Consider the following 27,750-nt stretch of genomic DNA (forward strand, 5'->3'; position numbering starts at 1 on the left):
GCGAAAAATGTTGGACCGTAAATAACTTTATTAAAACGGATGGTAATTAAGTCTTTCAATTTGGCCGGTAGAAGCGACGTTACATTGGTGATGCGTTAGCGAGACAATAAATTTATGATATTCGTCAGAGACTGGAATGGCCCCTCTCACCGCATAGAGTACCGCCGTGGAGAACGACGTGCGTCTGCAATATTCATTGATCGGCGTGAGCATATCTTCCCACAGCCTCTCGCGCGCGTATCGCGATTTTCAGCAGCACGTAACCGCGTGCAGTTACAGCCAGGTATCTATGAAAGCTGCATCTCTGCTACGTTCGTTGCGGCCGATTTACTGGCTGTATACTTGTCTATTGATATAGCTAGATCGCGTTGCTTGCCCTCGTGTCTTCTCGGCGGATTACGTGCTTTCAATTAGTCGGCCAACGGCTGCCCGACCATTAGATCACAGAGTCCGAATGCCAGTGGTAAAAAACATTAGGCAAAAAGCGAGAATGGCTGTTAGATACTGCAATCGTCCTGCTCGGGGAGGGACTTGGCCGAGTGCCTTTAATTTATCGGGACAGCCGCTCGGATTGCCGGTCTATTCCGGTGGTCATGCCCCTTGGATTGCCTGTCTCCGTCATTGGGCCGTTCATCATCTGGCGCGTAGTTGGCCAGCCGCACAGCGAAAGATCTCGCGGTCTGTTCCGAGAAAGCAAGCAGTGCATTCCGCGCGGGGCACAAGTCGCCGCGCGAGCTATCGCTGCCAGTTTCCGTCCAGCAGCTCCCTCTCCTTTCTCCTCTTTCCTCGCTCCTCTCTCCGTCTGCTCCTCCGCTGTACTCGCGGAGCTCCGTTGCTGTCGGAGGACAACCTCTTTGCAGACGATTCGTCCTTTGGCGAGCGCTCATCGATTGCCAACTGTGGCTTCATTCGAGCGAGTTCCATCGAATTTGCATTAACCAGAAAACTCATTCAACGCAACTCGATGCCTAGCTCTTACGGTGGCGACGGAAAGCTGTAGAGGCTGCGAAAGTGCCACCTACGCAGTCGTCGCTCGTTGCATCGTCCTTATCGCCAGTCAATTATCTCTTGGAGCTTGTTATTACGGAACTTACGGAGCGCGCGTGCACGACCCACGTCATTCGCCTATGGATTTGCACAAAAATGCCGCGATGATCCGTTAATTGTTGCACGCGCAACACGAGCTAAGCGAGGTATTCGTCCATTAGGCTCAAAATTCATCGTTAATCAAATGCGGGCGCATTGGATACGCGGGCACAGTTCGATCGCGAGTAATTAGGTGCTTCCATCATCCGAGCGCACGACTGTTCTCGTGAGCCCGCCAGGCTTGGCACACGGCGTCGACCAAGCAGAGAGGCATAAAAGAGGACGGACGATCGCTATACAGCCACCTTCAACCCGACTGCGCGCTTCACTTTCAACGTCTTCTCCTCTTCTCCCTCCTCCTTCCCTGTCTCTCTATCTCTCCCCATATCATCCGATCACGGCCTGCTTTTTTATTTCTCCTGTCGTTTTCTTCACTAGTAGCTATCCTCCGGTTGGGCCAACGAACGGCCTTCTCCGTTCACAAATTGTTTTATTGCCCCTCTCTGTTGCTGCCCACCTGCCGTTTACACTCTGTTACTCGACTCACCACGTTATAATTGTATTAAGAGCTACTGAAGCTGCGCGTTGTTCGGAGATGGGGATGGGATGATTCGAAAAGTGTACGTAAACAAAGCGATCTCGAGGAGGAGATAAGCGTGGATAGTGGAAATATAGGTTTTTTGAAATGGAACGGCGTTAACAATGAAGAGCCATCTGGCTCGTTGCATACGCATAAACGCAGCCCAACGCTGCTGCTCTGCAAAGATTCGAGTTGTCCGACTGGTGCGAAAGCATCGCTGCTCGATCGCAGCCGAGTTTCCTCGTAAATTTGAACGGCGGAAAGCGGCAGAGGGGCGATCGAAGAGCCAGCAGGCGCGCGCGAGAAGGGGTTCGCTTCGGACACGCAACGGGCGCATAGCGGGTCGCAGCGCACGGAAGATCGAGGATGGATGCGGCGGCTGCGCGACAGCTTCCGTCCTCTGCGTCGGATGCGGGGATGCGAGCCGGACCAATCGGCGGGGCCCCCGAGCGAGCGCAGCTGGCGCATGCATGCCTTTCCTACCTACCGGCCGCTCGGGCGCTCGGGCGCTCGGCCGCAGCCGCAGCCGCAGCCGCAGTCGCAGCCAGGCGCCTCAGTCGACAGAGCACCGGCGAGCAGCCAGCACGTCTCTCTCCTGCGCCCCGCTCTCTTCGGCTGCCGTTCTCGCGTCCGACGAATCGCGTGTACGCCCGAGCGAGCGTCGGCGCGCGCGCGACGCCAGTGAATTGCCGTTCGGTTGCGTGATTCGAGCGCAGACCCGGGCTCAAGATGGTCCGAGGATTGTCGCAGTGGACGAAGACGCTGAGCTTCCCGGCGAGGATGTCGCCGCAGCGCCAAGCCAAGGAGGCCAAGGCCTTCCACGCGAGCCCGAGCGTCAGTCCCACCTCGGCGCCCAGTCCCGTCAGCAGCGAGAACCTACTCGACAAGGCGCTCATCATCGCCGACCACGAGGTGATTAACCAGCCGTTTCTCTCCGTAGGCCGCGTGTACAGTGTCCTATTAATTGCCGATCGCTGCGCTCGATCGGCTCGCGAATGGCCAAATGTAAAACGGCTGTTCTGCCGTGCTCCTTCCTCTCGAGCCTCGTGTTTACTTCGGAGAATAGGAGGTAAGCGACGGGAACAAGTTCGACACCGGCACCGACAGGCAGCAGCCGCGTTTCAAGCATTCCACGAGTGCAACACGGGCATAGCGTACACGTAGGCTTTTAAGATAGGTCGTGCTCTTCTCGGGAAAAGCCTTAGTCGTAGCTGGCGTTGCGGCCTGTGCACTCGCGGCTGTGAAATCGATGGAAAAGCTCCAGCTACCATAGAGAGATAATCGGTGATCAGTCGTGCATCGATCGGTTGGAGAGGCAGGCACGCAAGCCAATTTGACGAGTAGCGCCCGAGAAGGAAAAGTTGCGATGCCACGCGAATCGGCCCTGCTCTGTCTTTCCGACAATGGGATGAACGATAAACGAAACGCGGTTAGAGAGGCCGATCAGATGCATCGAGCGCGACAATGTTCCTCTCTCTGGTAGCCACTGAGCTTTGGACGCATGGGTGTCAATATAGAGGCGTGACGATGGCTCTTTGGCTCGATTGAGACGCTCCGCGCAGCCCAGCTCCCTTTGTCCCGTTTTTATCCGCGTGGCGAAGCTGACGAAGGATACGCGCGTTTCCTTTGTCGAGCATGACCTGGTTGAGCTCTCGACGTGCAGCGCGGGAGACGATTCGGAAGTTTCTGTTTGGTCGACCCAAAACATCCGTACCGGGCACGCGTAATCGAGTTATTTAATAGCTACCTCCGGCTCGGGCGACTCGAAGAAGCCTTGGCTGGATAGAGAGAGAAAAGATTCGTCTTTGGAGCTGCCACGCTGAGTGCGCCGATGACTGCGGTGTGGTGTCCAGATGTTGCAGTTGCGTGGCTATTTTGGATTGCGCGACGAAGCTCCGCGTCTATTTACCTCGCAGTCGATCCGTGTACGCCGAGGGGGGGGGGGGGGGGGGAGGCAGAGTCAAAGACGAAAAAAGGAGAGCGACGCGAGTAAGATCGGCAAAGCTTGTGCCGCGTGCACGGAAATAGAGAAAGAGCGCAGTTTACATACATCTCCGTTGACAGATGTTTCGTGTTACGGTATCGCGCTGTTGAACGCGCTCTCAGCTCGGAGCGAGCCGTCTGTAAAAATTCGCAGCGGTTTATTATTAGATAGGGATCACTCGGGCTTTCGCGCCTCCGAGACTCCAAACCGAGAAAGCGCCGGCCACCGAGATACCGACGTTACGCAGTGAAAGCGAAGCACTCGCGGGCAAAAGAGCTTCTCAAAGCCTTCTCAGAGCCAATGAGCGCCGATGCGAAATCCACTCGGCTTTCTCAACGGAGCGATCGTGCAGTCGGCAGGTTGCGCGTGGCTGCTGCGGCTTCATCTTTTCCGGGAAAATCGACAAAGCGAACTCGGGCGTACGCTGGCACAGCCTAGGCGTCGGTGTTTTCGCGGCTCGAGACGTGCCCGAATGTGCGAGCGCCTCGAGCGCAGCCGACCGGAGAGGCGAGCTCGCGTGGCGTCGATCGCACTCGCGGACGGGGTTCCCAGCCGAGGGACAGCCCGACGGATTTTCATCGTCGATCGGCCGCGAGCGCATTGAACTCCGCAGCGACAAACGTTGCGCGAGCGCAGGCCCGAGCACTGCGCGGAGAAAGAGAAAGACGCGCAGCAGCCTCGAGGCGTTCGCGAGGAGAGGAGGGCCGAGGCGAGCCGGCTCGGAAGCGTGGGAACGGCCCGAAGCGCGCGCGCGCGCGCGCGCGACCGATCTCCAGTCTGCTCGAGCGCCGACACGCGACCGTCAAATGCCTCGCCGCTAGGATTTCTAGCCGCGCCTCGATCGGCGCTCGCCGTGCAAGTGCTCGCGCGCCGCAACGTTGCGCAACTGCCGAGTGTCTCGCGAGCAAGTTCTTTCGTTCGACGAGGCGCATCGGCATTCGGCGCTGTGCAGCGCGATCAGCGAGAGGAACAATGCCACGGCGGCCAGCCCGACAACCGGTTTCTCCTCCTCGCGCGAGTATCCGCGGACTCGGTTTGCGCGTAGGAGAGGGCTACCGATGCGGCAGGAGGCGCGTGAAATTGAGACACGCCCGGGGGATAATGCCACGCGACGCCCAATCGTCATAATTGACGACGGAAGCCCGCCGAGGAACTTGCGACGAGCGAGGATTGGAGCCGCGCTACGAACGTAAACACGAGTACGGACGAGCAGGATGAAAAGCAGCTAGGTAGGCCACGCTTAATTAGCCATTGTAAGAACGCCAGTCGAGACCAGTCGAAGCGGCGAAAGCGATGCATATACGTCGGCTGGAGCAACGAGCAATCGCGCTCTTTGTTCGGGTTCACGACTGCGAACGGCTTCATCTTCGGCTAGGCCGACGCGCCTTGTATAGGAAAGCAGAGAAACGAATTGTTCGATTATGTAATTTGCTCGCCTTCGCCGGGCTGGCTGCCGAGCTACCTACCGGCCAGTACGGACGTTCCAATTTTCCGGAACTCGTTTCCTTCTCCGAGTGGCTGCGCGCTCACTTCTATCGGGAAGGCGGCCTCCCAAATCGAGCAGAGGTCGATTAGGCGCGTGGGATCGCTCGCTGGCGAGTCGCTCGGACAAAGCGAGCGATAAGCTGGCCCGAGGTATTAGCAGGCCATCGAGCGCAATCACAAGTCCTGCGGACTGCGTTTGGACGGGGCCGTGTGTCCGGGTAGGCTGGCGCGTCGTGCGATAAGCCGATAAGGAGAGGCCCCCCGTCGTTGTCCACGCGTGGTTTATTCGTGCGCGCGCGCGCGCGCGCGATCGGACCGCATTAGCAGCGATTTTCCTCGACCGATGGTGGTCGGCTGATGGCCGATGAATCAGCAGTCGCCACGGGGACAGCGCAAGGCGTAACTCGCACCGCGTGTGCGTACGGCGAGTGCTGCAGTGCTCCCGCCGGGTCAACCGAGCGAGCGCAAGTCCCAGGACGCGAAAGCGGACGGCCGAGGGTCGCAAGAGGCTTCGCGGGTAATTTCTCAAATTCTAAGCTCGCGATAACCAGGCAGACTCGGACTCGGGCTGCCGGGCATTCGTTCAAATTGTAGGCTCTCGCGGGCGGCGCCTCTCTTATCGAGCGCTTCGCTGGCTGGCGCACGCAGGCAACGCGTTCCGTTGCTCGCGACGGAGTGCCAGGCAGCACTTGTCACGCGAGAGGTCCGTTCCCGCGGCTTCCTTTTTCCCCTCGGGCCGTCTAGCCCGCGCTTAATTTCGGCGAGCGCGCACCTCCGACAAACACGCGGTTCGCACTCGGCTCTCGTACTCGGCACGCACTCCACCACCACGGTCTACAGCGTGGATGCTCGGCTCAATTGGGGGGAGTCATTGTTCGGCGTGGAGCCGCTCTTGCCAGACAGGATAGGGCGTGGGCAGGCTCGTCCGGAAGTCGCCGCGACGTCTGTGCGCCGTTGTCTTCTTCGCGGAGAGCGAGCGCGGCCTGTCGGTCGCTCGGTCGGTCGGTCGGCGATCGGATGCGCGCGCACTAGCTACCTGCCAAATTACGCGCCCAGTTGTCGTCCCGCTCCGTGGAATCCGGCGAGTCGAAAAGTGGGCCGCGGGCAACGTCCTTAGCAAGGACGCTCGCGCTTTCGAAAGCGGCAGCAAGCGGGCTGGGACCTATGTTTCGGTGCGCGCAGCCTTTCTCTCTCGGAGAGCGAGCTACAGGCCCCGCATACCGGCGTCCGAACGCACAGGACGAGTTCGATATGCGCGCGTCTTCTGCTCCTTTGTCTCCCGCTCTCCTCCCCGACTCGCCGGCCGCGGGATAGGATATTGGTTGGCGAGCCGCACGATCACCGTTCTCTTGCATCGTCAGACCGGAACAGAGAGCTCGCTGCGATATTGTCGGCTCGTCGATAAAATACAGGCTCTCGATAAACGCAGATTTTATAGGCGCTGACGTCAGGTCGACGGTCTCGGAATTCTGTGGCGCGGGTGTGCTGCGCCTCGCGGCTCCTGGACTCGGCTGCTGCAAAGCGCGATAAAGTTAGTCTCGCGCCTATCTGTTTGCCCACACTAATGCGTCCACGCGTGGACCCGCACTCGAGTTATTTATACGTACGCCGGCTGGCCGAAAGAGGAGCCCGTGCTCTGCGCACTTAATTGTACGCCGATCGGCGCGATCCACTCGGCAGACCGTTCAAAGGTGTCTCGTCAAAGCAATCCAATGACGTAAGAGTGACGAATAGCGTATCGGGGGAACACGCGGAAGGTTCGATTTTGTCCGACGGTTGTAAGCTGTATAGCTGGCGAGACGCGACAGCCGTGTAAATATTACGCAACAGCGCCATCAATTGCCTCGTGGACGTTTTCATCGAGCCTCAAGAGAACAAACGCGCAGTTTGGAGCTGGCCAAACGCTTCTCTCGGCTCGTTTGCCTAATTGAGCCGAGCGTCTGTTGTATATGGAAGAGAGAAATAAAGCTGCTAGTTTGTCGCAACGATCGTATTATAATGAGCGTCTGCGAGTCCGAGGTGCACGCGCAAGGTGAACGGCCCACGCGCGCGGCTATCCTATCCGCAGGCTTCACGCCCGTTTTCCTCGTACGTTCGATCGACTGGCCATCGAGTTTGCGCAGTGATTCCAACTACAGCCGTTGGATTTTTTCATTTTATCCATTGTTTCGCGGCATTTTCGAGAGCTGCACAAACAAAATGGAAACTTTCTACGCGCGCGCGCGCTGTAATCGCGACATTGCAAAAGGAAAGTAAATCGGGTCCGACCGTAAAGTGGTCTGTTGCGCAGCGGAGGTTTCGACCAGGCGGAATAAAGAAAACCAGCTCTCTCTCTCTCTCTCTCTGTCTCATCGACCTTGTGCAGGTTGCAACCAGTCTGCGATCTCGCTCGCGCGTCCGTGCCTGCGCGAGCGCGCACCTTGGACAAAAGAGAAAGACGCTGGTGTTCGATAGACTCGATTTGGTTGTGGCAGCCAGCCGCAAATTTCCGTGACGCACTGGCCCGCTGTTCGCTCGTTGATTATCGATATCCGAACTGCAACGGGTCTTCGGTGGGCTCGTGACCGCGAATGGCAGAGGTGGACCCTCGGGCCCGCGCCGATAGAGATATCCAGAAGACGCTCGTCCGCATTCCGCGGCGCGCGAGCGTCGACGTCTCTGCTCTCCCACGTAGCCGCAGTCGTCTCCCGCTGCGCCATGTTCGCCAGAACGAGCCGGTCCGGGAGAGCTTTCCCGGAAAGTGGAGCTAGCTTGGCGCATCCGCGTGCCGCCGCCTCGACGCATTGTTTCGTCCGGCGGGGCGCGCGACAAAGAGTCAAACAAACGCGCTTCGGCGACGTATTTATTTGTTGGCGTATCGAAGCGCCGAATCGTAAAGGCGCGCGGCAAGGTGCAAACGGCTTTATTTGACCAACTGGTTGATGTTTTCGCGCGTTGCCGGCGCAGGCAGGCGCGGACGCGCCGACGCAGACCTCCCGTGCCGTTTCTTTTCTCTTTGCTCTCCGACCGGCCGACGACTTCCGACGACTGACGCGCGCCTCGGTAGTTTTGATCCTCGCCGTCCTCGGATTTACGAAGCGGCGGCGATAGAGCCTTTGCCGCCGATCTCTCTGTTGCGTCTGCCGCCTGCCAGTAGCCCCTCGGCTAAGCCGTGCGTGCTCTGATTGCAGACTTTCCAAGACCTGGAGGCGGAGAAGGCTATAATGAGCTCGATCGTCTACTGCATCCACCACAAGGACGGCTGCAAATGGTCGGACGAGCTCCGCAAGCTCAAGGCGCACTTGGGCAGCTGCAAGCACGACGGCGTGGCGTGCAGCAACAAGTGCGGCGCGCTGGTGCCGCGGCTGCTGATGGAGGACCACCTCAAGTACAGCTGCGCCCAGCGCCGCGTGCGCTGCGAGTTCTGCGCGCAGGAGTTCGCCGGCTACAACTTCGAGGTGAGTGTGCTCGCCGAGCGTCGCTCGGGCCGGTGGTGGCTGGCTAACCGCGCGGCGCGCTTGCAGAAGCACCTGGGCAACTGCGGTTTCGAGCCGCTCTACTGCGAGAACAAGTGCGGCATGAAGGTGCAGCGTCTGCAGCTCAGCCAGCACAAGGCCGGCGAGTGCGCCAAGCGACTGGTGGCCTGCCGCTACTGCCAGAAGGAGTTCGTGTTCGACACGCTGTCGGCGCACCACGCCAAGTGCGGCCGCTTCCCGGTGGCCTGCCCGCGGCGCTGCGAGACGGCGGTGCTGCCGCGCGAGGACCTGGAGGCCCACCTCAAGGAGCACTGCAGCAGCCAGCTGCTGGCCTGCAGCTTCAAGGAGGCCGGCTGCCGCTTCAAGGGCAACCGCTGCTCCGTCGAGCAGCACGTCGAGCAGGAGGCCAAGAGCCACTTGGGTCTGGTCTGCGGCCTGCTGGCCAAGCAGCAGCACCAGATCGCCAGCCTGAAGCAGGCCCTGGCCAAGCTCTCGCTCAACTACTCGGGCACACTCGTCTGGAAGGTGAGCGACTTCGCGGCCAAGCTCGCCGAGGCCAGGGCCAAGGAGGGCGTCGAGCTCGTCAGCCCGCCCTTCTACACCAGCCAGTACGGCTACAAGCTGCAGGTGAGTCGCGGTGCGTCGCGGTGCGTCGCGGTGCGTCGCCCTCGACCGACTCACAGGCCCGTCACTCGCGCTCTCTCTCTCTCTCTTTCTCTCGACAGGCCTCGCTCTTCCTCAACGGCAACGGCACCGGCGAGGGCAGCCACGTCTCCATCTACATCAAAATCCTGCCCGGCGAGTACGACGCGCTGCTGCGCTGGCCCTTCTCGCACAGCGTCTCGTTCACGCTGCTCGATCAGGCGCCCGTCGCCGACAAGGCCTGCAACATCGTCGAGAGCTTCATCCCCGACCCCACCTGGAAAAACTTCCAGCGGCCCAGCCGCGAGCCCGACTCGCTCGGCTTTGGCTTCCCGCGTTTCGTCTCCCACGAGATGATCAGGAAACGCCACTTCCTCAAGGACGACACCATGTTCATCAGGGTCAAGATCGACCCCAGCAAGATCGTGGCGGTCTGAGCTCGCTGCCACCTGTCCTTTCCCTTCCAGTCGCACGGCTCGGCTCGCGATTCCCCCCCCCCCCCCCCCCCTAGACCCACCAATCTATGCTCTCGTGCGATTTCCTGCAGTCAGTCAATTCTTTTCAATTTTTCAGCCCCGTTAGAAAAGTTGTTCAAGAATGTCGAGTATATCAAAGATTATCGTGTAGTTTATCAGACAGCCTTGCCAGTACTTATCGTTACATGTAGTATTGCAAAAGGTTTTTCCAAGCACTCCGTTCTGCGCGGAGTGCCAATGTAGCGCTAAGGTTTTTCACTATTGTCACTACACCAACTCAATACTCCAATATTCATCTCAAGCGTTTATTGTCCTTGTAATACTGGCATTTTCTACTAGCGGAATGTGCCTGCTCTCTGACCATCCACCTAATATTGCGCGCTTTCATACTCCCGTGTGTTGTTCTTTCAACATTTATATCGTTTCAACGGGTTTTCTTTGATCGACATCACGGCGTCTCCGAGTCTTATACTGTAATATATTCTGTAAATAGTGTTGCAATGACGTAGCTACCGAAAACTATTAGAGGTTTAAGTAGTCTTGTAAGTGTACATATGTATTTGTATTATCGAATTTTAGATGCAGAAAATGTGATTGAAATGCTAGTGAATGCATCTTATATATCGTCATTATTAATGCGAAATCAAAGAGAAATATAATAAATTACATCTTAAACTGCCCACATTGTCGTAGCATTATTTTAATGAAACCTTTATTTCCAGCTACCAAGCGACGATCTTTTTGACATTTGAATGATTATTATTTTATGTTATGTATGCTTCTTTGCGGAAAACTATTCATATCGAGACTTTTATTCTTGTGATATTATTAATTACGAAAGTTCAGCTTTTCTTTTTCGATCATTACGTTAATGTTTATTTTAATTGAGTCGCCGTATATGTGAGTAACATGCACTACAACCTCGAGAATTTATTTAGGAACAATTACTATGATTTTGTAATTTTTATTTATACGACGCTTCATAATAGAGACATTATTCTTCTCGAAAACATATTTCAATTTTGTGCTAATTAAATTTATACTTGAAACTTTACCTTATGTAAAAAATTTTATATTAATTATAAGTCAAATTCATACTTTATAATGTAGCGGGCAATCTTCAGCTGTAACACTTGATTTTGTTCTTTTGTAAAACTTATGCAGAATTATTTTTTTCTTTCCTTTCATTTTTTTTTCTTAAAAGAGAGAATCTTGAAAATTGAAGCTTATAAACGTTTTGATTGGTCTATCGAAGATCGGGATTTTAATATTTGATGGTTGACCTATACGATTTTATGTAATTCGGCACAATTTTGGAAATAACATGTGTGCTTTTAAATTAGATTAGATTGATATAAATTTATTTAATTCATTATTTCCTTTATACGATTCATATAAAAATTATATTAAATTATGAATATTGTAAATAATTAGTTGTACTTATAAAATTCATCATTGATTTGGAATTTCGGCTGTGACTTTCAGCTCACAATAGCGAACACGTTTGCTCATTTACCAATCCTCACTATACGTATTAGAAAATTAACAGTTTATTTCACTTTTATGTTATATACATTCGTATTTTATTTAAATACAATTTTTATTCAAGTAAAATAGTTGGTGATAACGATGGTATATACTACAATGGAAAAAACTGATTTGTTGCCTGAGCAACTAAGAATGTAAATAGAGTTTTTGTTTGATTATTTTATTTAATTAGTGATTGGTCTATTTTCAAATCAAATTGTAAAATTAATTATTTATTAAGTTATAATTTTCAGATAGAAATGAATCTATTGTTGTTATTCATTTGCTATTTTTTGTTATTCATGCTATTTTTTTATCGGATATCAACAACAAACAAAAAAAGCACAACTTAAATAGGATGAAAAATTAGAAAAAAAGAAAAGTATTCAACTAAGATGAAGCTGTAATAGCTCCTAGATACGCTTCAGATTTTTTTTGTATTATTTCTCGAGAAACTGTACAATCTGTCATTAATGTTCGGACAATAAGTAAATATGTTGATACATCGAACCGACACATGGATAGCGGTCGAGTATTTCACTGAATAATCTGACTTTGATTTACATTATAATTCATTCATTAAATTTAGTTTTACTTCTCTTTATTATTGATTTATAAGTTTGTGTTTTTTGAGTCTCGTATTGGTGATAGCTGTATTCAAAAGGTTGCTGATAAGTTTGTTGGGATAGTTTTGAAGCCTTGTATTGTAGTTTGTGTAGAATTTTTTGATTTTTTCTTTTACTGTTGGAATCTGCAAGTCGTTTCTTATTATTTCATTGGGAACGAACCATGGTGCTAGCACTATATTTCGTAATACTTTTGATTGAAATCTTTCCAACGCCCTATAATTGGATGCCATATGTCCATACAGGTTTGATTACTGCTTTGTATAGCAATAATTTATTTTCTATTTTGATAGTTCCGATTTTCCTCCAATGAGCCAGAACATTTTCCTCCATTTTAGTCCTAATTGTTTACGTTTGTAAATAGGTGTTCTTTCCATGTTAATCTCTTGTCGAGGTGGATCCCTGAGTATTTTATTTTATTATTTTGTGGAATATATTTATTGTTCAGTGCAATGGAAGGGCAGGTGTCTTTTCGTAGTGTGAATGTCGTTTGTAATTTTCATTTACTGCGATCCCCCATGAGTTTAGCCAATTTTTGAGGTAACGTTTCAGATATTGCAAATAAATTTTTGCAATATATTTTGGGAAATTATTTACTATTTGGTGAGAAAATTATGATTTTAGGTGATTTTAAATTCTTAGCTTTTAAAACCAGAGGAACAAGAACTGAAGTTTGAAATCCACCCATAAAATAAAGTCAATCGAAACATTTTATAATACTTAATTTAATTATTTATATGAATTTTACCAAATAAAATTGAATTTTCAAATTTTCTATTAAAGATCGGAAATGGTATATTGAATGATAAATATTAAGATTATATCGATATTCTTATTGTATATTAACATCTATAATATAATAACCTTTGTTGATGATATTGTTGACAAACTTATTTATGACAAGAATTTTGATGAAGCAGATAGTTGTGCAAATTATCAGCTAGGAATGAAGATATACACAATATCAATAAACAAATTTTCAGTTTATTAGTTACACTAATGAATGCTTATATACTGCGACTAATAGTGTAATATTTATTACAATAATGGTGAATTAGATGATATTATTGTGCCCGAATATCTCAATTCTCTAAATCTATCGTACTTACCACTTTACAAAGCATATACTATAACTATATACAAATTTCATGGACAAACGAAAAGTAGTCATCGACTTTAGCGTAGCGATGCCTTTAGTCACGAACAATTAAATATTGCACTTCTCGAATTAGGTTTAGAATTCAATTACAATATTTTTTAGAAATCATGAGCATAAACAAAAAATGAAAATTTACATTTACAAAAAACTGTTTTCGTATAATTAATGATACTTTCAAATTTATTATTTTACTTACAAGAATATAAGAGATATAACAAATTATAAAATAAAAATTTATATCGTGGATGTACCGTACGTTTACATCGCATGCAGACTTCTAGTTATTTAAAAAAATATAACACCCTCGTCTCATAAATTCATGTACTCGTAAAACGATTCACATAGTTAGCACAATTTTTACGTCTAAGTTTTTGTCGTGACCCTTTGTCTTATCTATTTAACAATTGATTGGTTCTATTTAAATTACTTTTTAATTAGGACCTATGCTATTAACCTAAATTATGATAGCTGATAGGATGCAAAATAAAAGTCACAAGTTTGATATATAGATAATAAATTCTGTTGGTATATTTTACCAATTTCTACCATGTACAAAAAACATTATTTGTAAAACAAGAATGATTTTATTTTAATTTATTGCAATTATTTGCAGATTAATACTTCAAGCAAGTTAATAATCAAATAGGATCAAAAACAATCCATTTCAAATGAGACTATTCCCAATGAAATCAATTAAAGTATTTTGGAGATAATCGCATACATAAAAAAAACATTAGGCAAATTGTAATACCTTCTTCTTCTTGAAATCGGTAAAAATAGATTACTTTAATTTTATTAATTAAACTATAATATGAAAATGTAGTTCTTATTGACTATGCAGTATCACCTTGTGATTTATCACATCTTTTATCCATGTAAAGTATTATATCTAAAGCATCAGGCAAAAGAGAACGCACACTACAAATTTCTAATTCAGTAAGGTGATCTAATTTTGCATATGTTCTAGTTGGTTCTGTTTGTACAAAATTAATAATAGAGCTACGCAACTTCGACATTCGTAAGTCCCAAATATCCTAAAAAAAAAAGTTTTGAAATATAGTTTAAATCTGAAGATAAATAAATCAGATTTGATAAGTATCAACATTCGAATTTCATACCTTTATGGCTGTTCTAACATTATCAACATCAGGAATATCATCAGGAGCATGGGTAAGTACTAAATGAGATTCATCCATGTAATGGCTACTTGGCATTTTAGTAAAAAGTCTAAAAAATTGATCAGTTTAGAAAGCATTGTTGTTAATTAAATAATATATACAGTAGATATATAAACAAACTTGTTAACTTTTTCTTCCTCCAAAACTGATTGAAGTTTTTCTGTGTTCATCCATTCTTGATGAACAATTTTGCATTTCTGTTGTTGTTTGAGATTCAAAGCTACCCAAATAGGAACTTTTATGGGTAAACCAGCTCGAAATGGCCCTATTGGGCCAGAAATTAAGTGAATTACATTGAATGTAAAGTTTGGAACAATACTAACTAAATGTTTTTCTCCTAAAAATTCTACTTCACTCGGGTTCATTTTCTGTTAGAAAAAAATGCATTACTCTTATAAATATGTTTATAATAAGCGTACTTTTATTAGCGAATTAAACAATTTATTATTTGAAAAAGAACATTAACATTGAAATAGATGAATGATTACAAAATCTTCATGATGGTTAATGTTATGAACGAAGAATGACAAGTTTTATATTAATGAATCTTTTTTTATTTAGAAAAAAGAAGTAAAAGAGGGTAATATTTAAGTTTTTGTATTGTGAATTCAGCTAATAAAATAATTGTTATCTAACATTATGTGATAAAAATCGAAAATACAAGACGAACCTTTTATTTCCTTCTGTTTATTAGAAGCAATCAGCTGAATTGATCTTTTATATCAATAATATTTTATTCCACTTAAAACAATTTTTATAATAAAATGACAAATAAATACAATTACGGTTCAGGTATATTCGTGGGTATGTATAGTGTGTTCCCAGATTTTGAGATATACTATATACTGCTTTGTTTCGCGGGTTTTCTGCAACATTCGCTCATGTTTTGTGACGTAGTAGAAGAGAGTGAAATTTTTAGGTTAGATGGTTAGATCGGATATTCGGGTAATATATATTAGTGATCGAACTCGGATCTGTGGAATAATAGCGTCTTTAATTCGTGTGTTAAATAACAATAGCTACCACTCTTTCGATACAGTAGAAACTTAATTAGGGCATATATTTATAATTAAAAATTATTGTACTATATTTGGTTTTTGAAAGCTTTATTGTGGATCGAAATTCACCTACACAATACTTTGAATAGGTACATCATGCTTTGCATATTTTTACATGCATAACTTAAACTGACTTCATTCTTTATACAGGAAATAAAAATTACGAATTTACATATTTTGTTGTGATAATTGTTTTGAGTTCATTAATAAGAAACATGTGACTTGAATTGCTAGTTTGCGCTAGCAAATATACAACTCGATCAATAATTGAAAATAAGAATATCACAGATTTTGTATTTTACAAGTCTCAATGGCAAAAACCAGAAAAATAAATGTAAGGACACCTGTAAAAAATAGAAAATCAACGGTTATTAAGAAAAGTCCAGTCATATCACGTAAACGTGCTAAAAGTCAAGTTCAAAAAAGTAGAAACAAAAATATCAAAACGTTCCTGTATGAAAGTCCCTTGAAACATCTACGTCATAATGGGTAGGCACACTTTTGAAAAGTTATGAAATATCAATTATATTTCAAAAAACACAAATAATGTTGTTTGTCAAATTACATACAAAACCAGTGAAAGGTCAAATGCAGAGGTTCAATCTGAAGACACAAAAGTAAAAGAAGTTGGAAATGTATCAGAACATGATAAAAATGAAATAAAAATCAATCTGAATAATGAAATAGAGAGTAAAATTGGTGCAAATACTAACGAGCAAGCAGTGGCTACTTCTTCAAGTATTCCTATAAAAACAAAAAGGTTTTATTATTGTATAAATAATAACAATTTTCTTTGCATTACTGTAAATGTGATTTTTTACACTTTTATATTTTAGAAAAGAAGAGAATTTATCTACTTTCATGGGAGCAGATTCATTCCAAGTTAAGAAAAAAAAGCTAAATAAGAGCCCATTATCAAGAATCAGAGATGTAGATCAGCCGGTAACAGCAAAATTATCAAACAAACTAGATGAAAGTATCATCTGTGTAGATGATTTGGATATAGATGCTGCCAATGATAACAGTATTGAGACTCAAGTAAATAGTCAGGATATTGTTGTAATTGATGATAGTTTCTCTCAATCATCTTCAAAAACTTGCCTTCAAACTGTTTGTAAACATGCAAATCTTGCACATAATTTATTAGATTCTGTCATTGTCTTAGACGATGAACCCCAAAGTAAGTCTTCAATTTGAATGTGGTTAATTAATTCTTAAATTCGTTAAATACATATATTTTATACATAGCTTCAATACATAAACCAGTAACCAAGCCTACTGAAGACTGTATGGTTGTGTGGTCATCATTACCAGAGATACCAACGACATTGATATCATCAAAACCAATTAACGAAAATGATGATTTGTTAAAATCTGATAAGATTTTATTAGACACTACTGGTGAACCATCTAATCTAAGGTATCTTAAAAATGACAACAGTAATAAAAAATTGGCCAAAAAATCACCAAAAGTGACTAAGTTTGGAGTAAAAAAGTTAAATACAAAAAAAGTGTCTGAAATTACCAGGGGCTTGGCTAAAACAAAAATTGTTACAAAAACAGTGTCAAAAGTGACTAAATTACCAGTTAAAAAGAAGAGTAAAGGCGAATTGATTTTTTCAGCTCAGAATACAGAATCCAAATGTCAAAAAAAAAGTGATGATTCTAAGCCAAAAAAAGGAACATTACGTGAAATAGTGATTGATGGTAGTAATGTTGCTATGGCGTAAGTAGTAATAAGACAAAAATCTTATTAATCTAAAATAAACACTTTTCATGCTTTTATGAAAATATTTATTATTTGCATATAACTTGTCAGATATACCAACAATAAAACCTTTAGCGAAAAAGGCATAAAAATGCTAATCGACTATTTCACTAAAAAGGGGCATACTGTAAAGGTTTTCGTGCCCCAATATAGGAGGTCGAGAAACCATGTTTTGCTTGAGAAATGGTATGAAGAAGGAATAGTGGTTTTCACACCAAGTAGAAAACTTGGCAACAAATTTATAACATCTTATGATGATAGGTAATTGTAAACAATGAAAACTACTTTGCTCAAAAATTACGATTTAAAAAATCTATTTAAATAAAACTAAAATCAATTATAATCAAACTTGTACTTCAGGTACATTCTTGAGTACGCTAGAGCATGCAACGGTATAGTAGTATCTCAAGATCAATTTCGAGATCTATACGCTGAAAAAGTCGAGTATAGAGATACAATCGAAAAAAGATTGTTGATACCTACCTTCGTTGGTGATTATGTGATGTTTCCAGAGGATCCTTTAGGAAGAAGTGGACCTTCATTGGCAGAATTTTTGAAACATTAACATTTTTGAGTAATGGAAATTTATCAAAATTAAACCATGTTAAAAGGGAAAAAAAAACTCTAAATATAATTTTTCAATTTTCAAGGTTGATACGTTCTTATCGTGAATTACAGCTTTATCTTTTAAGGTCCCCATACATTTCTATAGGTATACGGTGAATGAAGAAAATCGGTCGCAGTTTCTCTCTATTGGTTTACCTAAATTGTAAATATTGGGTACTTTAAAAACTTACCAACGATAAACGCTGTTATCAAGTTCATGACTAATTATTTTAGGGTAATTAGCATAGCCGTTGTGCGTTGTCATAAAAAATCAACAGTCCAACGATTAATTTTAGATATTCATTTGGTGATGACGCATGCTAACGTTTTGTTTTTGTTGTAAATATAAATATCAATGAATGCTAAAAATCATTGTTTGATTTTTAGTTTTACATATTTAAGTGAGAAAACGGCTGCGCAGAAAATAATTAATCGTATTCTATGTGGAAACATTTATTGTCGATAAGCTTTTCAAGAACCTATCTTTATTTATAATTTTTAATGATTGATTATATATAGAAGTGTATGACGGTGCCTTAATTTCATCGACATTGCGGCTACTCGAAAATATGAAATGTAATAGACCTTACTGTACATATAATTTATTTTTAATTTTAATACAAAATTGGCATAATAAAATATAAGGTTTATACCGTTGAAAGTTACAAGTGAATAATAAAATTAATATCTAAGGTAGTAAATAGTTTTACGAATGTTTGTTGAGTCAAGGACTTAAGTGTAAGAAAGATTAAAGTCTAAATTTCGTTTTAGAGTGTAATTCAACCTAATAGCTCGTTTATCTTATAAGCTGTTTATTTACAAGATGAATAAAGTAGCTTTACTTCAGATCACCAAATGCAAAACATTTTATATAAATAACCGTTTATTAGAAACATTTATTTAACAGTTTATAGAAAAGTAATTGAACTTAATACGTTTCCGCACATCTTCACACAGCAATAAATACTGTACATATATACAACAAAAATAAAATATTGTTAATTACTATCATTTTCGAAATCTTCTTCAGACGGTTCATCCCAAGAAGGTTTCCAGCACCATTTCCGTGATTGTCTTATACAACCCATTTTTTCCACTGCAGTTTCCTTTGCAGCTCTTTGCAAAAGAGTTTGTTCTTCTGGATTGAGTACTGCATTGGCTAATACTGATTCATGTTGAAAAGCTGAACTCACGGCTAAAGTAAAAAGTTGAAAATGTATCATAGTATTAATGATTAAAGCCTGCGATGATATCAGCATAATAAGAAATTTTGTTATAAGATCACAATTTTTTAATACATTTTTCAAATATTTTACAGTGACAAAAAATTAATTCATATAAAAAAACAGCGAATTTATATCTTGTATACGATCTGTTTTCAAATGTTTAGATAATTGTCATTCATACTTATAAATACTTTTTTTTATTTTTTATTTAATTTGCATTTTTTCCCAATTTTCATGTGAAATAGAGTGAAAAATTTATATTGTAATGACTACTCACCAGCTTTTGAAAATAACTTTGACAAAACGTATTGATCATCAGAATTGGTTACTGGATCTGGTTCTTTTGATTTGCCAAGACGACGCCCAATTAAACATGAAACACGTTCTCCATCGAACAATGCAGAGATATTGTCATCTGGTTTACTTTTTTTATGTTTTTTATGTTTGTGATGTGATTTATAAGTTTTATTATCTTTAAAATTCTTTCCACTAATTTTGGCAGCATCATTAGCATAATTTGACGAGTCATCAAAAATTTCACCCTCTTCAATTTCCATTTGATTTACTTCTGTATCTTGCTCCTGATTGATGCTTTCTGCATTTCCATCTCTGTCACTCTTTTTTTCACTTATTTCATCCTTTTCAGTTTTTATGATAATTTTATTTTCATGCAAGTACGACTGATCTTGAACATCAATATTACTTTCAGGTAAGTTAGTGATTTTATCGGCGGATTTCATAATTTGATCATTCACCTCCACCATATCTTTGCTTATATCGGCTTTGTTGCTATTTTCTTGACTGATTTCTTTTTCAACAGATTTATTTTTAGCTACTTTTTCCCCAATTTTTTTGCTTAGTTCCGAAGCAAGTTTTTTCATGGCTTCAATTTTACTGACAGTAAAATTTATATTACTGGGAGAGAGTTTCGAATCACGGAACAGTTGGTCAGATTCACTGTTTTCACCGTTCATTGGTTCATTTAAATTAAAAAGCTCGGTTAAATCTGTTGTTCGAAATAAACGTCTCTGTCGTGGATCTTCAAGAACTTTATTAGAAAGGAGTATTTTGAATACTTGACGATGATACATCTACAAAAGTAAATATTTAACGTAATCTCAATATTACAAACAGCATCATTAATTTTAATAAACCACAAAACAGCGATAAAAAAAGAAAATACACGTTTTTATTGTTAAAAAAGTCTGTACCTTTTCTTCAATTGTTCCAGCAGTAATTAATCTATATACAGTGACATTTTTATCTTGACCTATTCTCCAAGCCCGTTCTCTGGCTTGCGCGTCAGTAGCTGGATTCCAATCTGGATCATAAATAATTACTCTATTTGCTCCCGTTAAATTTACGCCTAAGCCTCCGACTCTCGTAGTCAGTAAAAAAACAAAATATGACGGATCCTTGAAAAGCAGATACATTGTTTGACTATAATTTTTTTCCAAATGAATTTTTGAAACTTTTTCGAAAAAAAAACTTACTTTATTGAATTTCGAAATGGTCAACTGCCTTTGAGCCATAGGAGTTGTTCCATCCATTCTTAAGTACGTGTATTTTTCTTTTTGAATTAAGCCTTCTAATATGTGCATCATCTAAACATATACATAATTCGATCGCCACATTATCAATATACTTTGAAAGAATCTTTGTAATTACAGATATACCTACTTGTCTACTTTGCGTAAATAACAAAACTCTGTGTCCCTGCTTTTTCCAGATTTTCAGAAGAGAGCGAACTACTGTCATCTTTCCAGATTTTTTCCAATGACCAAATTTATTAATCTGATCATCATTAATTTCTATTTCTTCTTCTTCATCGGACATCTATTTTGAAAAAGATTTTATTTAACAAGCGCAAACTTTTTTCAAATTAATAAACTTCAGTTAATTTTTAGTGCAAAGTTTACCGTTTGTGTATCAGCATATAAAAATAGATCTGGGTGGTTACAAATTTTACGCAGGGCTGTCAATGCAACTAGAAGTCGAGCTCTGTATCTACCACCCTCACGCTTCTCATGAAGAACAAAAGACACTTCGTCTGATCTTAAATATTGTTTGTAAAGCTGCCTTTGTTCTTCAGTAAGACTACAAAATAATATCTGTGAATAAAGCAGTGTTTTTATTTATATGCTAACGAAAATTAGAAACGAATTTACTCCATGTTCAATATGTAATACTAGAAAGGTGATAATCATTACAAAATAAAATAATTATTAATTTACTTGTTCATTTTTATCAGGCAAACTGACGTGATGCTGTACATCATACTTTGTTCTTCTCAGCATGTATGGTGTTATAGCATTTTTCAACATAGTTGCAACCTGCAATGCAGTGGCTTCCTGCAAACGAGTCGCATTGGAATAACCTCCTCTCGTGATTGGGCCTGCACAGTGCTCCATAAAAGCAGGCAAAGTACCTAATTTACCCGGTAAAATGAAATCAAAAAGAGACCATAATTCTTTCAGGGAATTCTGCATAGGACTACCAGTTAACAACAACCGATGCGGTGTGAGAAAACCTTTCACAATTTTTGTTACCTGTAACATGTTTGATGTTTTTTTATTATTAATTTATACATTAAAAATTAATTGAATATACTTTGGCTTCTGGATTGCGAATTTTGTGACCCTCATCTAATATAACGTAGTGCCATTTGAATTTTAAAATAGGTTCTTTGTGAATCAAAATTCCTGTGTATGAAAGGATTAATATTCCACCGCCTTTGAGACTGTGCAACAACTCATCAATACTACCTATGATGATGATATTTGTTACTTATGACTAAAATATTTTTTAGTTTTCAATGATGTTGAGATTAATACTAAATTAATACCTTGAAAAGTACTGGATTGGTGTAGCATGACCACACGAAGGGTTGGCCACCAATCATGAAAATGCTGTACCCATTGCTCCAGTAATGTAGCTGGGCAGATGATTATTGTTGGTCCCAAACCCCTAAACCTACAATACAAAAAAAAGTAATCTATGAAATACTTACTTTATAGAGATAGCTATGTTGTATTTCAATTACATAATACTTTAATGTTAAAATTAATTGGTCACATTACCTTCCACCATCAGTCAATAATTCACTACAATCAAGGCCAGCTAGAAATGCAATCACTTGTACGGTTTTACCTAGTCCCATTTCATCTCCCAATAAACCTCCTAAGTTTCTTGTATGTAATTCCCAAAGCCATTTTACAGATACTCTTTGATATCTAAAAAAAAGAAAATAATTTAATTATAAATATTAAGATATTTTTCTATAGAAAGATTCTCTTTGTAAACTGTTATGTATATAGAGAATTTACATCCACTTACTTATACAGCTGCCTCCAGATAGGCAATGGAATTTTAAAAAAATTGTCTACTTTGTGTAATTTTGGATTTCTTTTAAATTTGCTGTTTATTACTCTTTCTTTGTAAATATATTCATCACCATCATCTAAAACTGTGAATAAATGAAATCATTTCTGTTCTATTAATGACAAATTTTGTACATAAGATGTGTAATTTACCTCTTTTTGGACGAGAGTTAAGTTGTACACTATTACCCTTTTTTTTGTGTTCAGGCTTTTTTTTCAGTTCCTCCTCTGAGTAATACTCATCTGAAGGAATATATTCACTTCCTGAGTTATCTTCATCAATATTTTCACTCTGTATTTTCTCATGACTGCTATTAGAAGATTCCATTTTATCTACATCAATATACCTTTCTTGATTATTTTCTACATTTATTTTCTGTAAAGTTACTATTCCTGCATATTTTACTTGACTTTTTTTGTCTTTCTTTTCTTTAATGATTCCTAAATCTGAGGTTTTGATTTTTTTTGTTGGAGGTGATTCCTTGTCTCTTTTATTAGCTGTAGCTTTTTTCTTTTTTAATAATCTTTTTTGCTTGGCAAGTTCTGCCTGTTGATATAAATACTTTTCAAAATCCAAAAGATAAGTAGCTTTTTTAGGTGGTCTGAAAAGTAAAATAAAATACAACTTAATGAAGATGTTATTAGATTATTAAAAGTATTGTAATAAATTAATATGTGGACATCATACCCTGTATTATTAATGGTATCTATTTCTTTATTAACTGCTTGAAATGGTGTGATTTCTCCAGTTTTCACTTGATTTTGTAATCTAGTTTTCAAAATATTACTTTCTGGTTGTTGCTTGAGGTCTGATAAGTTGCTTTCAATAAATTTTTGTGTTGCGTTATCAGTTTCTTTCTTTTCAACAAGTTTATTTATTTCTTCTGAAGCCTTTTGCAGGATACTTGCTTCAGATTGTACTGAAAGTACCTTTTGAATTAAAAGATAAATAAATAAATATTCTACAGTATGATACAAATAGAAAATAATAGGTATATACTTCAGATAACTCATTTGCATCTTCCGTACATTGAGTTTCATTTTCCATATTTACAAAATTTAGAGAATTTCAAGTATTTAGATAGATATAAATCAAATAAACTATTTGTATCACAACCACTCTATTGAAATTTTTGATGTAATGCAATGTCATGGAGGTTATTTTAGTCGATATATCAATATATAAATGAATGCGAAGATATTTTCAAAATAAAATCGCTTATTAACTATTAACTATAAAACGTAAGTAGGAAAAGCAAGAGTATACAAATTTGTGTAATATTGACGATCTGTCTTAAGAATTTATCTCACTCTTGCGGTCTCGACTTCGATCGACAGTCAACACATCAGCTGCCTTTTTCAAATTAAAGCGTAGTATTTCTTGAGTCTACGTTACCTACTGATCTTTTCGATGCATATCGAGCTATAATGAGAAAATAATATTTATTTCTTTATAGGGTATGGTTGTAATGGCGATATTTTGATTACATAAAAAAAATTACGTATGATTTTTACTAACGACTCAACACATTCATTTTTATAAAAACTGTATTAACGTTACGCAGATTCAATTTCTATACTGATCTGGGCGTGTTCTACTTTTGGGATTTTTTAATTAACAAAAAATAAATTACCCGAAATTATTATCCAGTTTTGACAATAATTTCCTTGCCAATCACGCGCAGTTTTTCTATAATTTTTTCGGGTAAATTTTTGTCGATTTGTGTCTAATTTGATACTTTATCGTAGTATTATATAAATATAGGTACAATAAAGTCCACTGAAATTTAAAATTTTATTGCGGGATAAACTATATAACGACCATTTGATCTTCCTTAATCTCCATAACAGACACCAAAATCGTAAGCGACAAGCCATTTTTAGTGGATTTTCTGCTGCTGCAAACTTGAAATGACAAATGCTTAACACAACTTCAAAATTATTAGACAAACTTAAATACAAGTATATTTTAATAAAAGAGTGAAAAATATTCAAATTATTAGCCAATAGTTATTGGGTTATTGGAAAATATTACTCAGATTAAATATAATATTATAAAAAAACGTTTGTAAGTTAACGTAATTTCGTTATCATTATTAAGATTATGTTGCATGAAATTGCAAAGTTGAGGTATTTTAAATCGTAAGTCGGCAGCAACTGGTTGCATACAATTTTCGTATCTATTGGAGAATCAGCCACAGCATTGTTCGTTGCGCACGTATTTTCCCACATTGTTTCGATGAATAAGAACTCTACATGCTTTTTGAGAATGCGAGTTAGAATAGAAGTGTAATCTTCCTAGAAAATGATCAAATTATTGCACCAATCAATCTTATTGGTTTGCAATGTAGTGATTCTCTTTCTATAACTCGTCTGAAATCAAATCGACAACAATATTCTCATTACTTTCTGCTGTTTCATTATTTGTTAATAACATTTTACTTTGGATTATGATTTTAATGGATAGAACATTATAACAGTTGATTAAATTATCATATTGAAATTCAACCTTTAGGTTGATTATTGAGTGACTGTTATTCTTTTCATATTTAATCGACCAAAAACTATTTCTGTATCTGTATATATTTCAGCTTCTCGCCATAGTTCTCTTTCGACGCTTTTTGGCTTAGCATTTTCATTTGTTATAAACAAGTGCTTTTAGTTTGTTACTAGGTTACTAGTTTACTAGGTATCAAGTTTGCATTCTAAGCGTAAAGAAATATTGAAACATAATAAATTAAATTTTTATTAACAATATTTATTTTTATTAACAATATAAATTTAATTTTGTAATATTAACAATACATGAAACTTTTATAAGATGTTGGCTGGGACCCTAATGAATTGTACGCGTTTCTTCGCACGGCCTGTCTTCTTTTTCTTTTTCTCTTGTTTCTCCACCTGAAAAAAGAATTTCCAATATGATTGTATCTATTGATAAAAATTATATTAATTTTGTATATTTCAACGACTGAAAATATTAAAATTGAATAAAAAATTTACTTTTGGTGTTTGGGCTCTGACTTTGCCAGCGCGAGCCAGAGAAGCATGAACCTTGCTACCATGAAGATTTAAATACAAGTCCAAGGTAGGTGTCGGTAGCCCGTTGACGCGGATTTGGTCATTTACTGGGATTCCATTCCAATTTAGTTCCATAATGTCACCCTCTAATTCTCTTAGTTTTACCTGTTTAACAAATTCATTGTTATATAAAATATAATGTAGATTGTCACGATTGACAAACGTATTTTTATAAATTTAAATAGCAAATAAAAAAAAACGCTATGTATCTCAAAATTTAGCCGGCAATGACTATTAATAAGTAATAATACTCACTTTGATATCGGCCATAGTTTCGTTTTCCCCGCACTCGATGAAGTACGATTTGTGTCCTCGAATGTGGAGCTTCATCTTGCGTTTTCTGTATAAATTGCACAGGTTGAATAGTCACCACAACAAAAATTACTATAAATTTCAGTAGTCCCGGTCTGAGGAGTCTTGGAAAGAGCACTCGTTTCAGGCAGTTGCGACTGAATGTACTCCACCGCATTGCCTCAGGCCTTTTATACCAATTTACCAATCCAACCCCTCTTCTCTGCAATCTGCAAAAATGAAAACCATTGTAACGTAAAGTCCATTAGTGTAAGGTAAAAGATGCTAGACAATGGTCGAGTGCTCCGCCTACGGCGTGGCGGGGGTCTACTACTAATTAGTACTAAATAGTAGTACTAAAACATTTATAAATGTAGTCTACTATGGTCAGTAATTAGACCCTCGCCACGCCGTAGGGTCTAACCGCTTTGCCTCAGGCCTTATAAAAGGCCTGAGGCAATGCGGTGGAGTACATTCAGTCGCAACTGCCTGAAACGAGTGCTCTTTCCAAGACTCCTCAGACCGGGACTACTGAAATTTATAGTAATTTTTGTTGTGGTGACTGTTCAACCTGTGCAATTTATACAGAAAACGCAAGATGAAGCTCCACATTCGAGGACACAAATCGTACTTCATCGAGTGCGGGGAAAACGAAACTATGGCCGATATCAAAGTGAGTATTATTACTTATTAATAGTCATTGCCGGCTAAATTTTGAGATACATAGCGTTTTTTTTATTTGCTATTTAAATTTATAAAAATACGTTTGTCAATCGTGACAATCTACATTATATTTTATATAACAATGAATTTGTTAAACAGGTAAAACTAAGAGAATTAGAGGGTGACATTATGGAACTAAATTGGAATGGAATCCCAGTAAATGACCAAATCCGCGTCAACGGGCTACCGACACCTACCTTGGACTTGTATTTAAATCTTCATGGTAGCAAGGTTCATGCTTCTCTGGCTCGCGCTGGCAAAGTCAGAGCCCAAACACCAAAAGTAAATTTTTTATTCAATTTTAATATTTTCAGTCGTTGAAATATACAAAATTAATATAATTTTTATCAATAGATACAATCATATTGGAAATTCTTTTTTCAGGTGGAGAAACAAGAGAAAAAGAAAAAGAAGACAGGCCGTGCGAAGAAACGCGTACAATTCATTAGGGTCCCAGCCAACATCTTATAAAAGTTTCATGTATTGTTAATATTACAAAATTAAATTTATATTGTTAATAAAAATAAATATTGTTAATAAAAATTTAATTTATTATGTTTCAATATTTCTTTACGCTTAGAATGCAAACTTGATACCTAGTAAACTAGTAACCTAGTAACAAACTAAAAGCACTTGTTTATAACAAATGAAAATGCTAAGCCAAAAAGCGTCGAAAGAGAACTATGGCGAGAAGTTGAAATATATACAGATACAGAAATAGTTTTTGGTCGATTAAATATGAAAAGAATAACAGTCACTCAATAATCAACCTAAAGGTTGAATTTCAATATGATAATTTAATCAACTGTTATAATGTTCTATCCATTAAAATCATAATCCGAAGTAAAATGTTATTAACAAATAATGAAACAGCAGAAAGTAATGAGAATATTGTTGTCGATTTGATTTCAGATGAGTTATAGAAAGAGATAAAAGAATAGAATATTAAAAAATAATATTTAATATTAGAATATTGCAACGGACAGACGCTCTCCTCTACGTCCCTAGTACAGCGTCTTGCGCGATGCATCCCTCTTCCCCCTCTCCTCTTATTTATAGCGTCCCTTTCTATTATTCTAAACATGCTATAATTATAATTTTCTCGATAATATTAGTTTATATGTCGTATATATATATTAGGCCTGTTCAGAAAAGTGAGATTTTTTATTTTTATAGCTCCAGTTGATTCAATCGATAGCTATTTACATTAGGAATCACTCTACATTTTTTCAGAATTTTTAAATAATTTTAAGACCACCCAATATGCGTTTAAAAATTTTCGAAAAATTGAGGTGAATTTCTAGAAAGTGTTAAGTGACTCTAACCGCAACAAATTACGGAAACAAAAACGCTTATAAAAGTTTATGAAAAAGAAATTAACGTGAAATCCGAAATGGATGGTGAACATGTGTACCGCGG

The 27,750-nt window shown here is 40.3% G+C and overlaps 6 protein-coding genes across 7 annotated transcripts; 3 read left to right on the top strand and 3 right to left on the bottom strand.

Annotated features, from left to right (window-relative positions):
- The first annotated feature begins 2,223 nt into the window (after positions 1-2,223).
- Positions 2,224-10,382, top strand: LOC131667464 (TNF receptor-associated factor 4). Its single transcript, XM_058940892.1, has 4 exons — positions 2,224-2,578; positions 8,306-8,572; positions 8,639-9,217; positions 9,316-10,382. The coding sequence occupies exons 1-4, from the start codon at positions 2,396-2,398 to the stop codon at positions 9,667-9,669; spliced, it is 1,383 nt and encodes a 460-aa protein (XP_058796875.1). The 5' UTR covers positions 2,224-2,395; the 3' UTR covers positions 9,670-10,382.
- Positions 10,383-13,199: 2,817 nt separating this feature from the next.
- On the bottom strand, positions 13,200-15,025 carry LOC131667495 (probable DNA replication complex GINS protein PSF2). Its single transcript, XM_058940940.1, has 4 exons — positions 14,869-15,025; positions 14,319-14,566; positions 14,139-14,247; positions 13,200-14,054 (listed from the first exon to the last, which is right to left on the bottom strand). Exons 2-4 carry the CDS (start codon positions 14,561-14,563, stop codon positions 13,854-13,856), a joined length of 555 nt encoding a protein of 184 aa, XP_058796923.1. The 5' UTR covers positions 14,564-14,566; positions 14,869-15,025; the 3' UTR covers positions 13,200-13,853.
- Positions 15,026-15,138: 113 nt separating this feature from the next.
- On the top strand, positions 15,139-18,589 carry LOC131667494 (NEDD4-binding protein 1-like). 2 transcript variants are annotated; one of them, XM_058940939.1, is made up of 7 exons: positions 15,139-15,345; positions 15,407-15,745; positions 15,834-16,016; positions 16,093-16,436; positions 16,523-16,982; positions 17,076-17,285; positions 17,385-18,589. In XM_058940939.1, exons 2-7 carry the CDS (start codon positions 15,567-15,569, stop codon positions 17,587-17,589), a joined length of 1,581 nt encoding a protein of 526 aa, XP_058796922.1. In that variant the 5' UTR covers positions 15,139-15,345; positions 15,407-15,566; the 3' UTR covers positions 17,590-18,589. The 2 variants fall into 2 exon arrangements, with proteins under 2 accessions (XP_058796922.1, XP_058796921.1); XM_058940938.1 differs by having other exon boundaries at positions 16,505-16,982; positions 17,385-18,586.
- A 39-nt stretch (positions 18,590-18,628) lies between these two features.
- Positions 18,629-23,560, bottom strand: LOC131667493 (DNA excision repair protein ERCC-6-like). The gene is made up of 14 exons (XM_058940937.1): positions 23,237-23,560; positions 22,925-23,166; positions 22,390-22,838; positions 22,193-22,322; positions 21,937-22,089; positions 21,702-21,829; positions 21,467-21,621; positions 21,091-21,405; positions 20,776-20,967; positions 20,537-20,692; positions 20,350-20,460; positions 20,068-20,271; positions 19,134-19,947; positions 18,629-18,825 (listed from the first exon to the last, which is right to left on the bottom strand). Exons 1-14 carry the CDS (start codon positions 23,282-23,284, stop codon positions 18,629-18,631), a joined length of 3,294 nt encoding a protein of 1,097 aa, XP_058796920.1. The 5' UTR covers positions 23,285-23,560.
- Positions 23,561-25,050: 1,490 nt separating this feature from the next.
- Positions 25,051-25,747, bottom strand: LOC131667466 (ubiquitin-like FUBI-ribosomal protein eS30 fusion protein). The gene is made up of 3 exons (XM_058940895.1): positions 25,573-25,747; positions 25,240-25,422; positions 25,051-25,137 (listed from the first exon to the last, which is right to left on the bottom strand). Exons 1-3 carry the CDS (start codon positions 25,645-25,647, stop codon positions 25,051-25,053), a joined length of 345 nt encoding a protein of 114 aa, XP_058796878.1. The 5' UTR covers positions 25,648-25,747.
- Positions 25,748-26,103: 356 nt separating this feature from the next.
- LOC131667467 (ubiquitin-like FUBI-ribosomal protein eS30 fusion protein) lies at positions 26,104-26,802 on the top strand. Its single transcript, XM_058940896.1, has 3 exons — positions 26,104-26,281; positions 26,431-26,613; positions 26,716-26,802. Exons 1-3 carry the CDS (start codon positions 26,207-26,209, stop codon positions 26,800-26,802), a joined length of 345 nt encoding a protein of 114 aa, XP_058796879.1. The 5' UTR covers positions 26,104-26,206.
- Positions 26,803-27,750: the final 948 nt, after the last annotated feature.

This window comes from Phymastichus coffea, unplaced genomic scaffold (assembly GCF_024137745.1).
Source record: "Phymastichus coffea isolate CEN01 unplaced genomic scaffold, Cenicafe_Pcof_1.1 PCOF00066, whole genome shotgun sequence".
Classification (NCBI taxonomy): Eukaryota; Metazoa; Arthropoda; class Insecta; order Hymenoptera; family Eulophidae; genus Phymastichus; species Phymastichus coffea.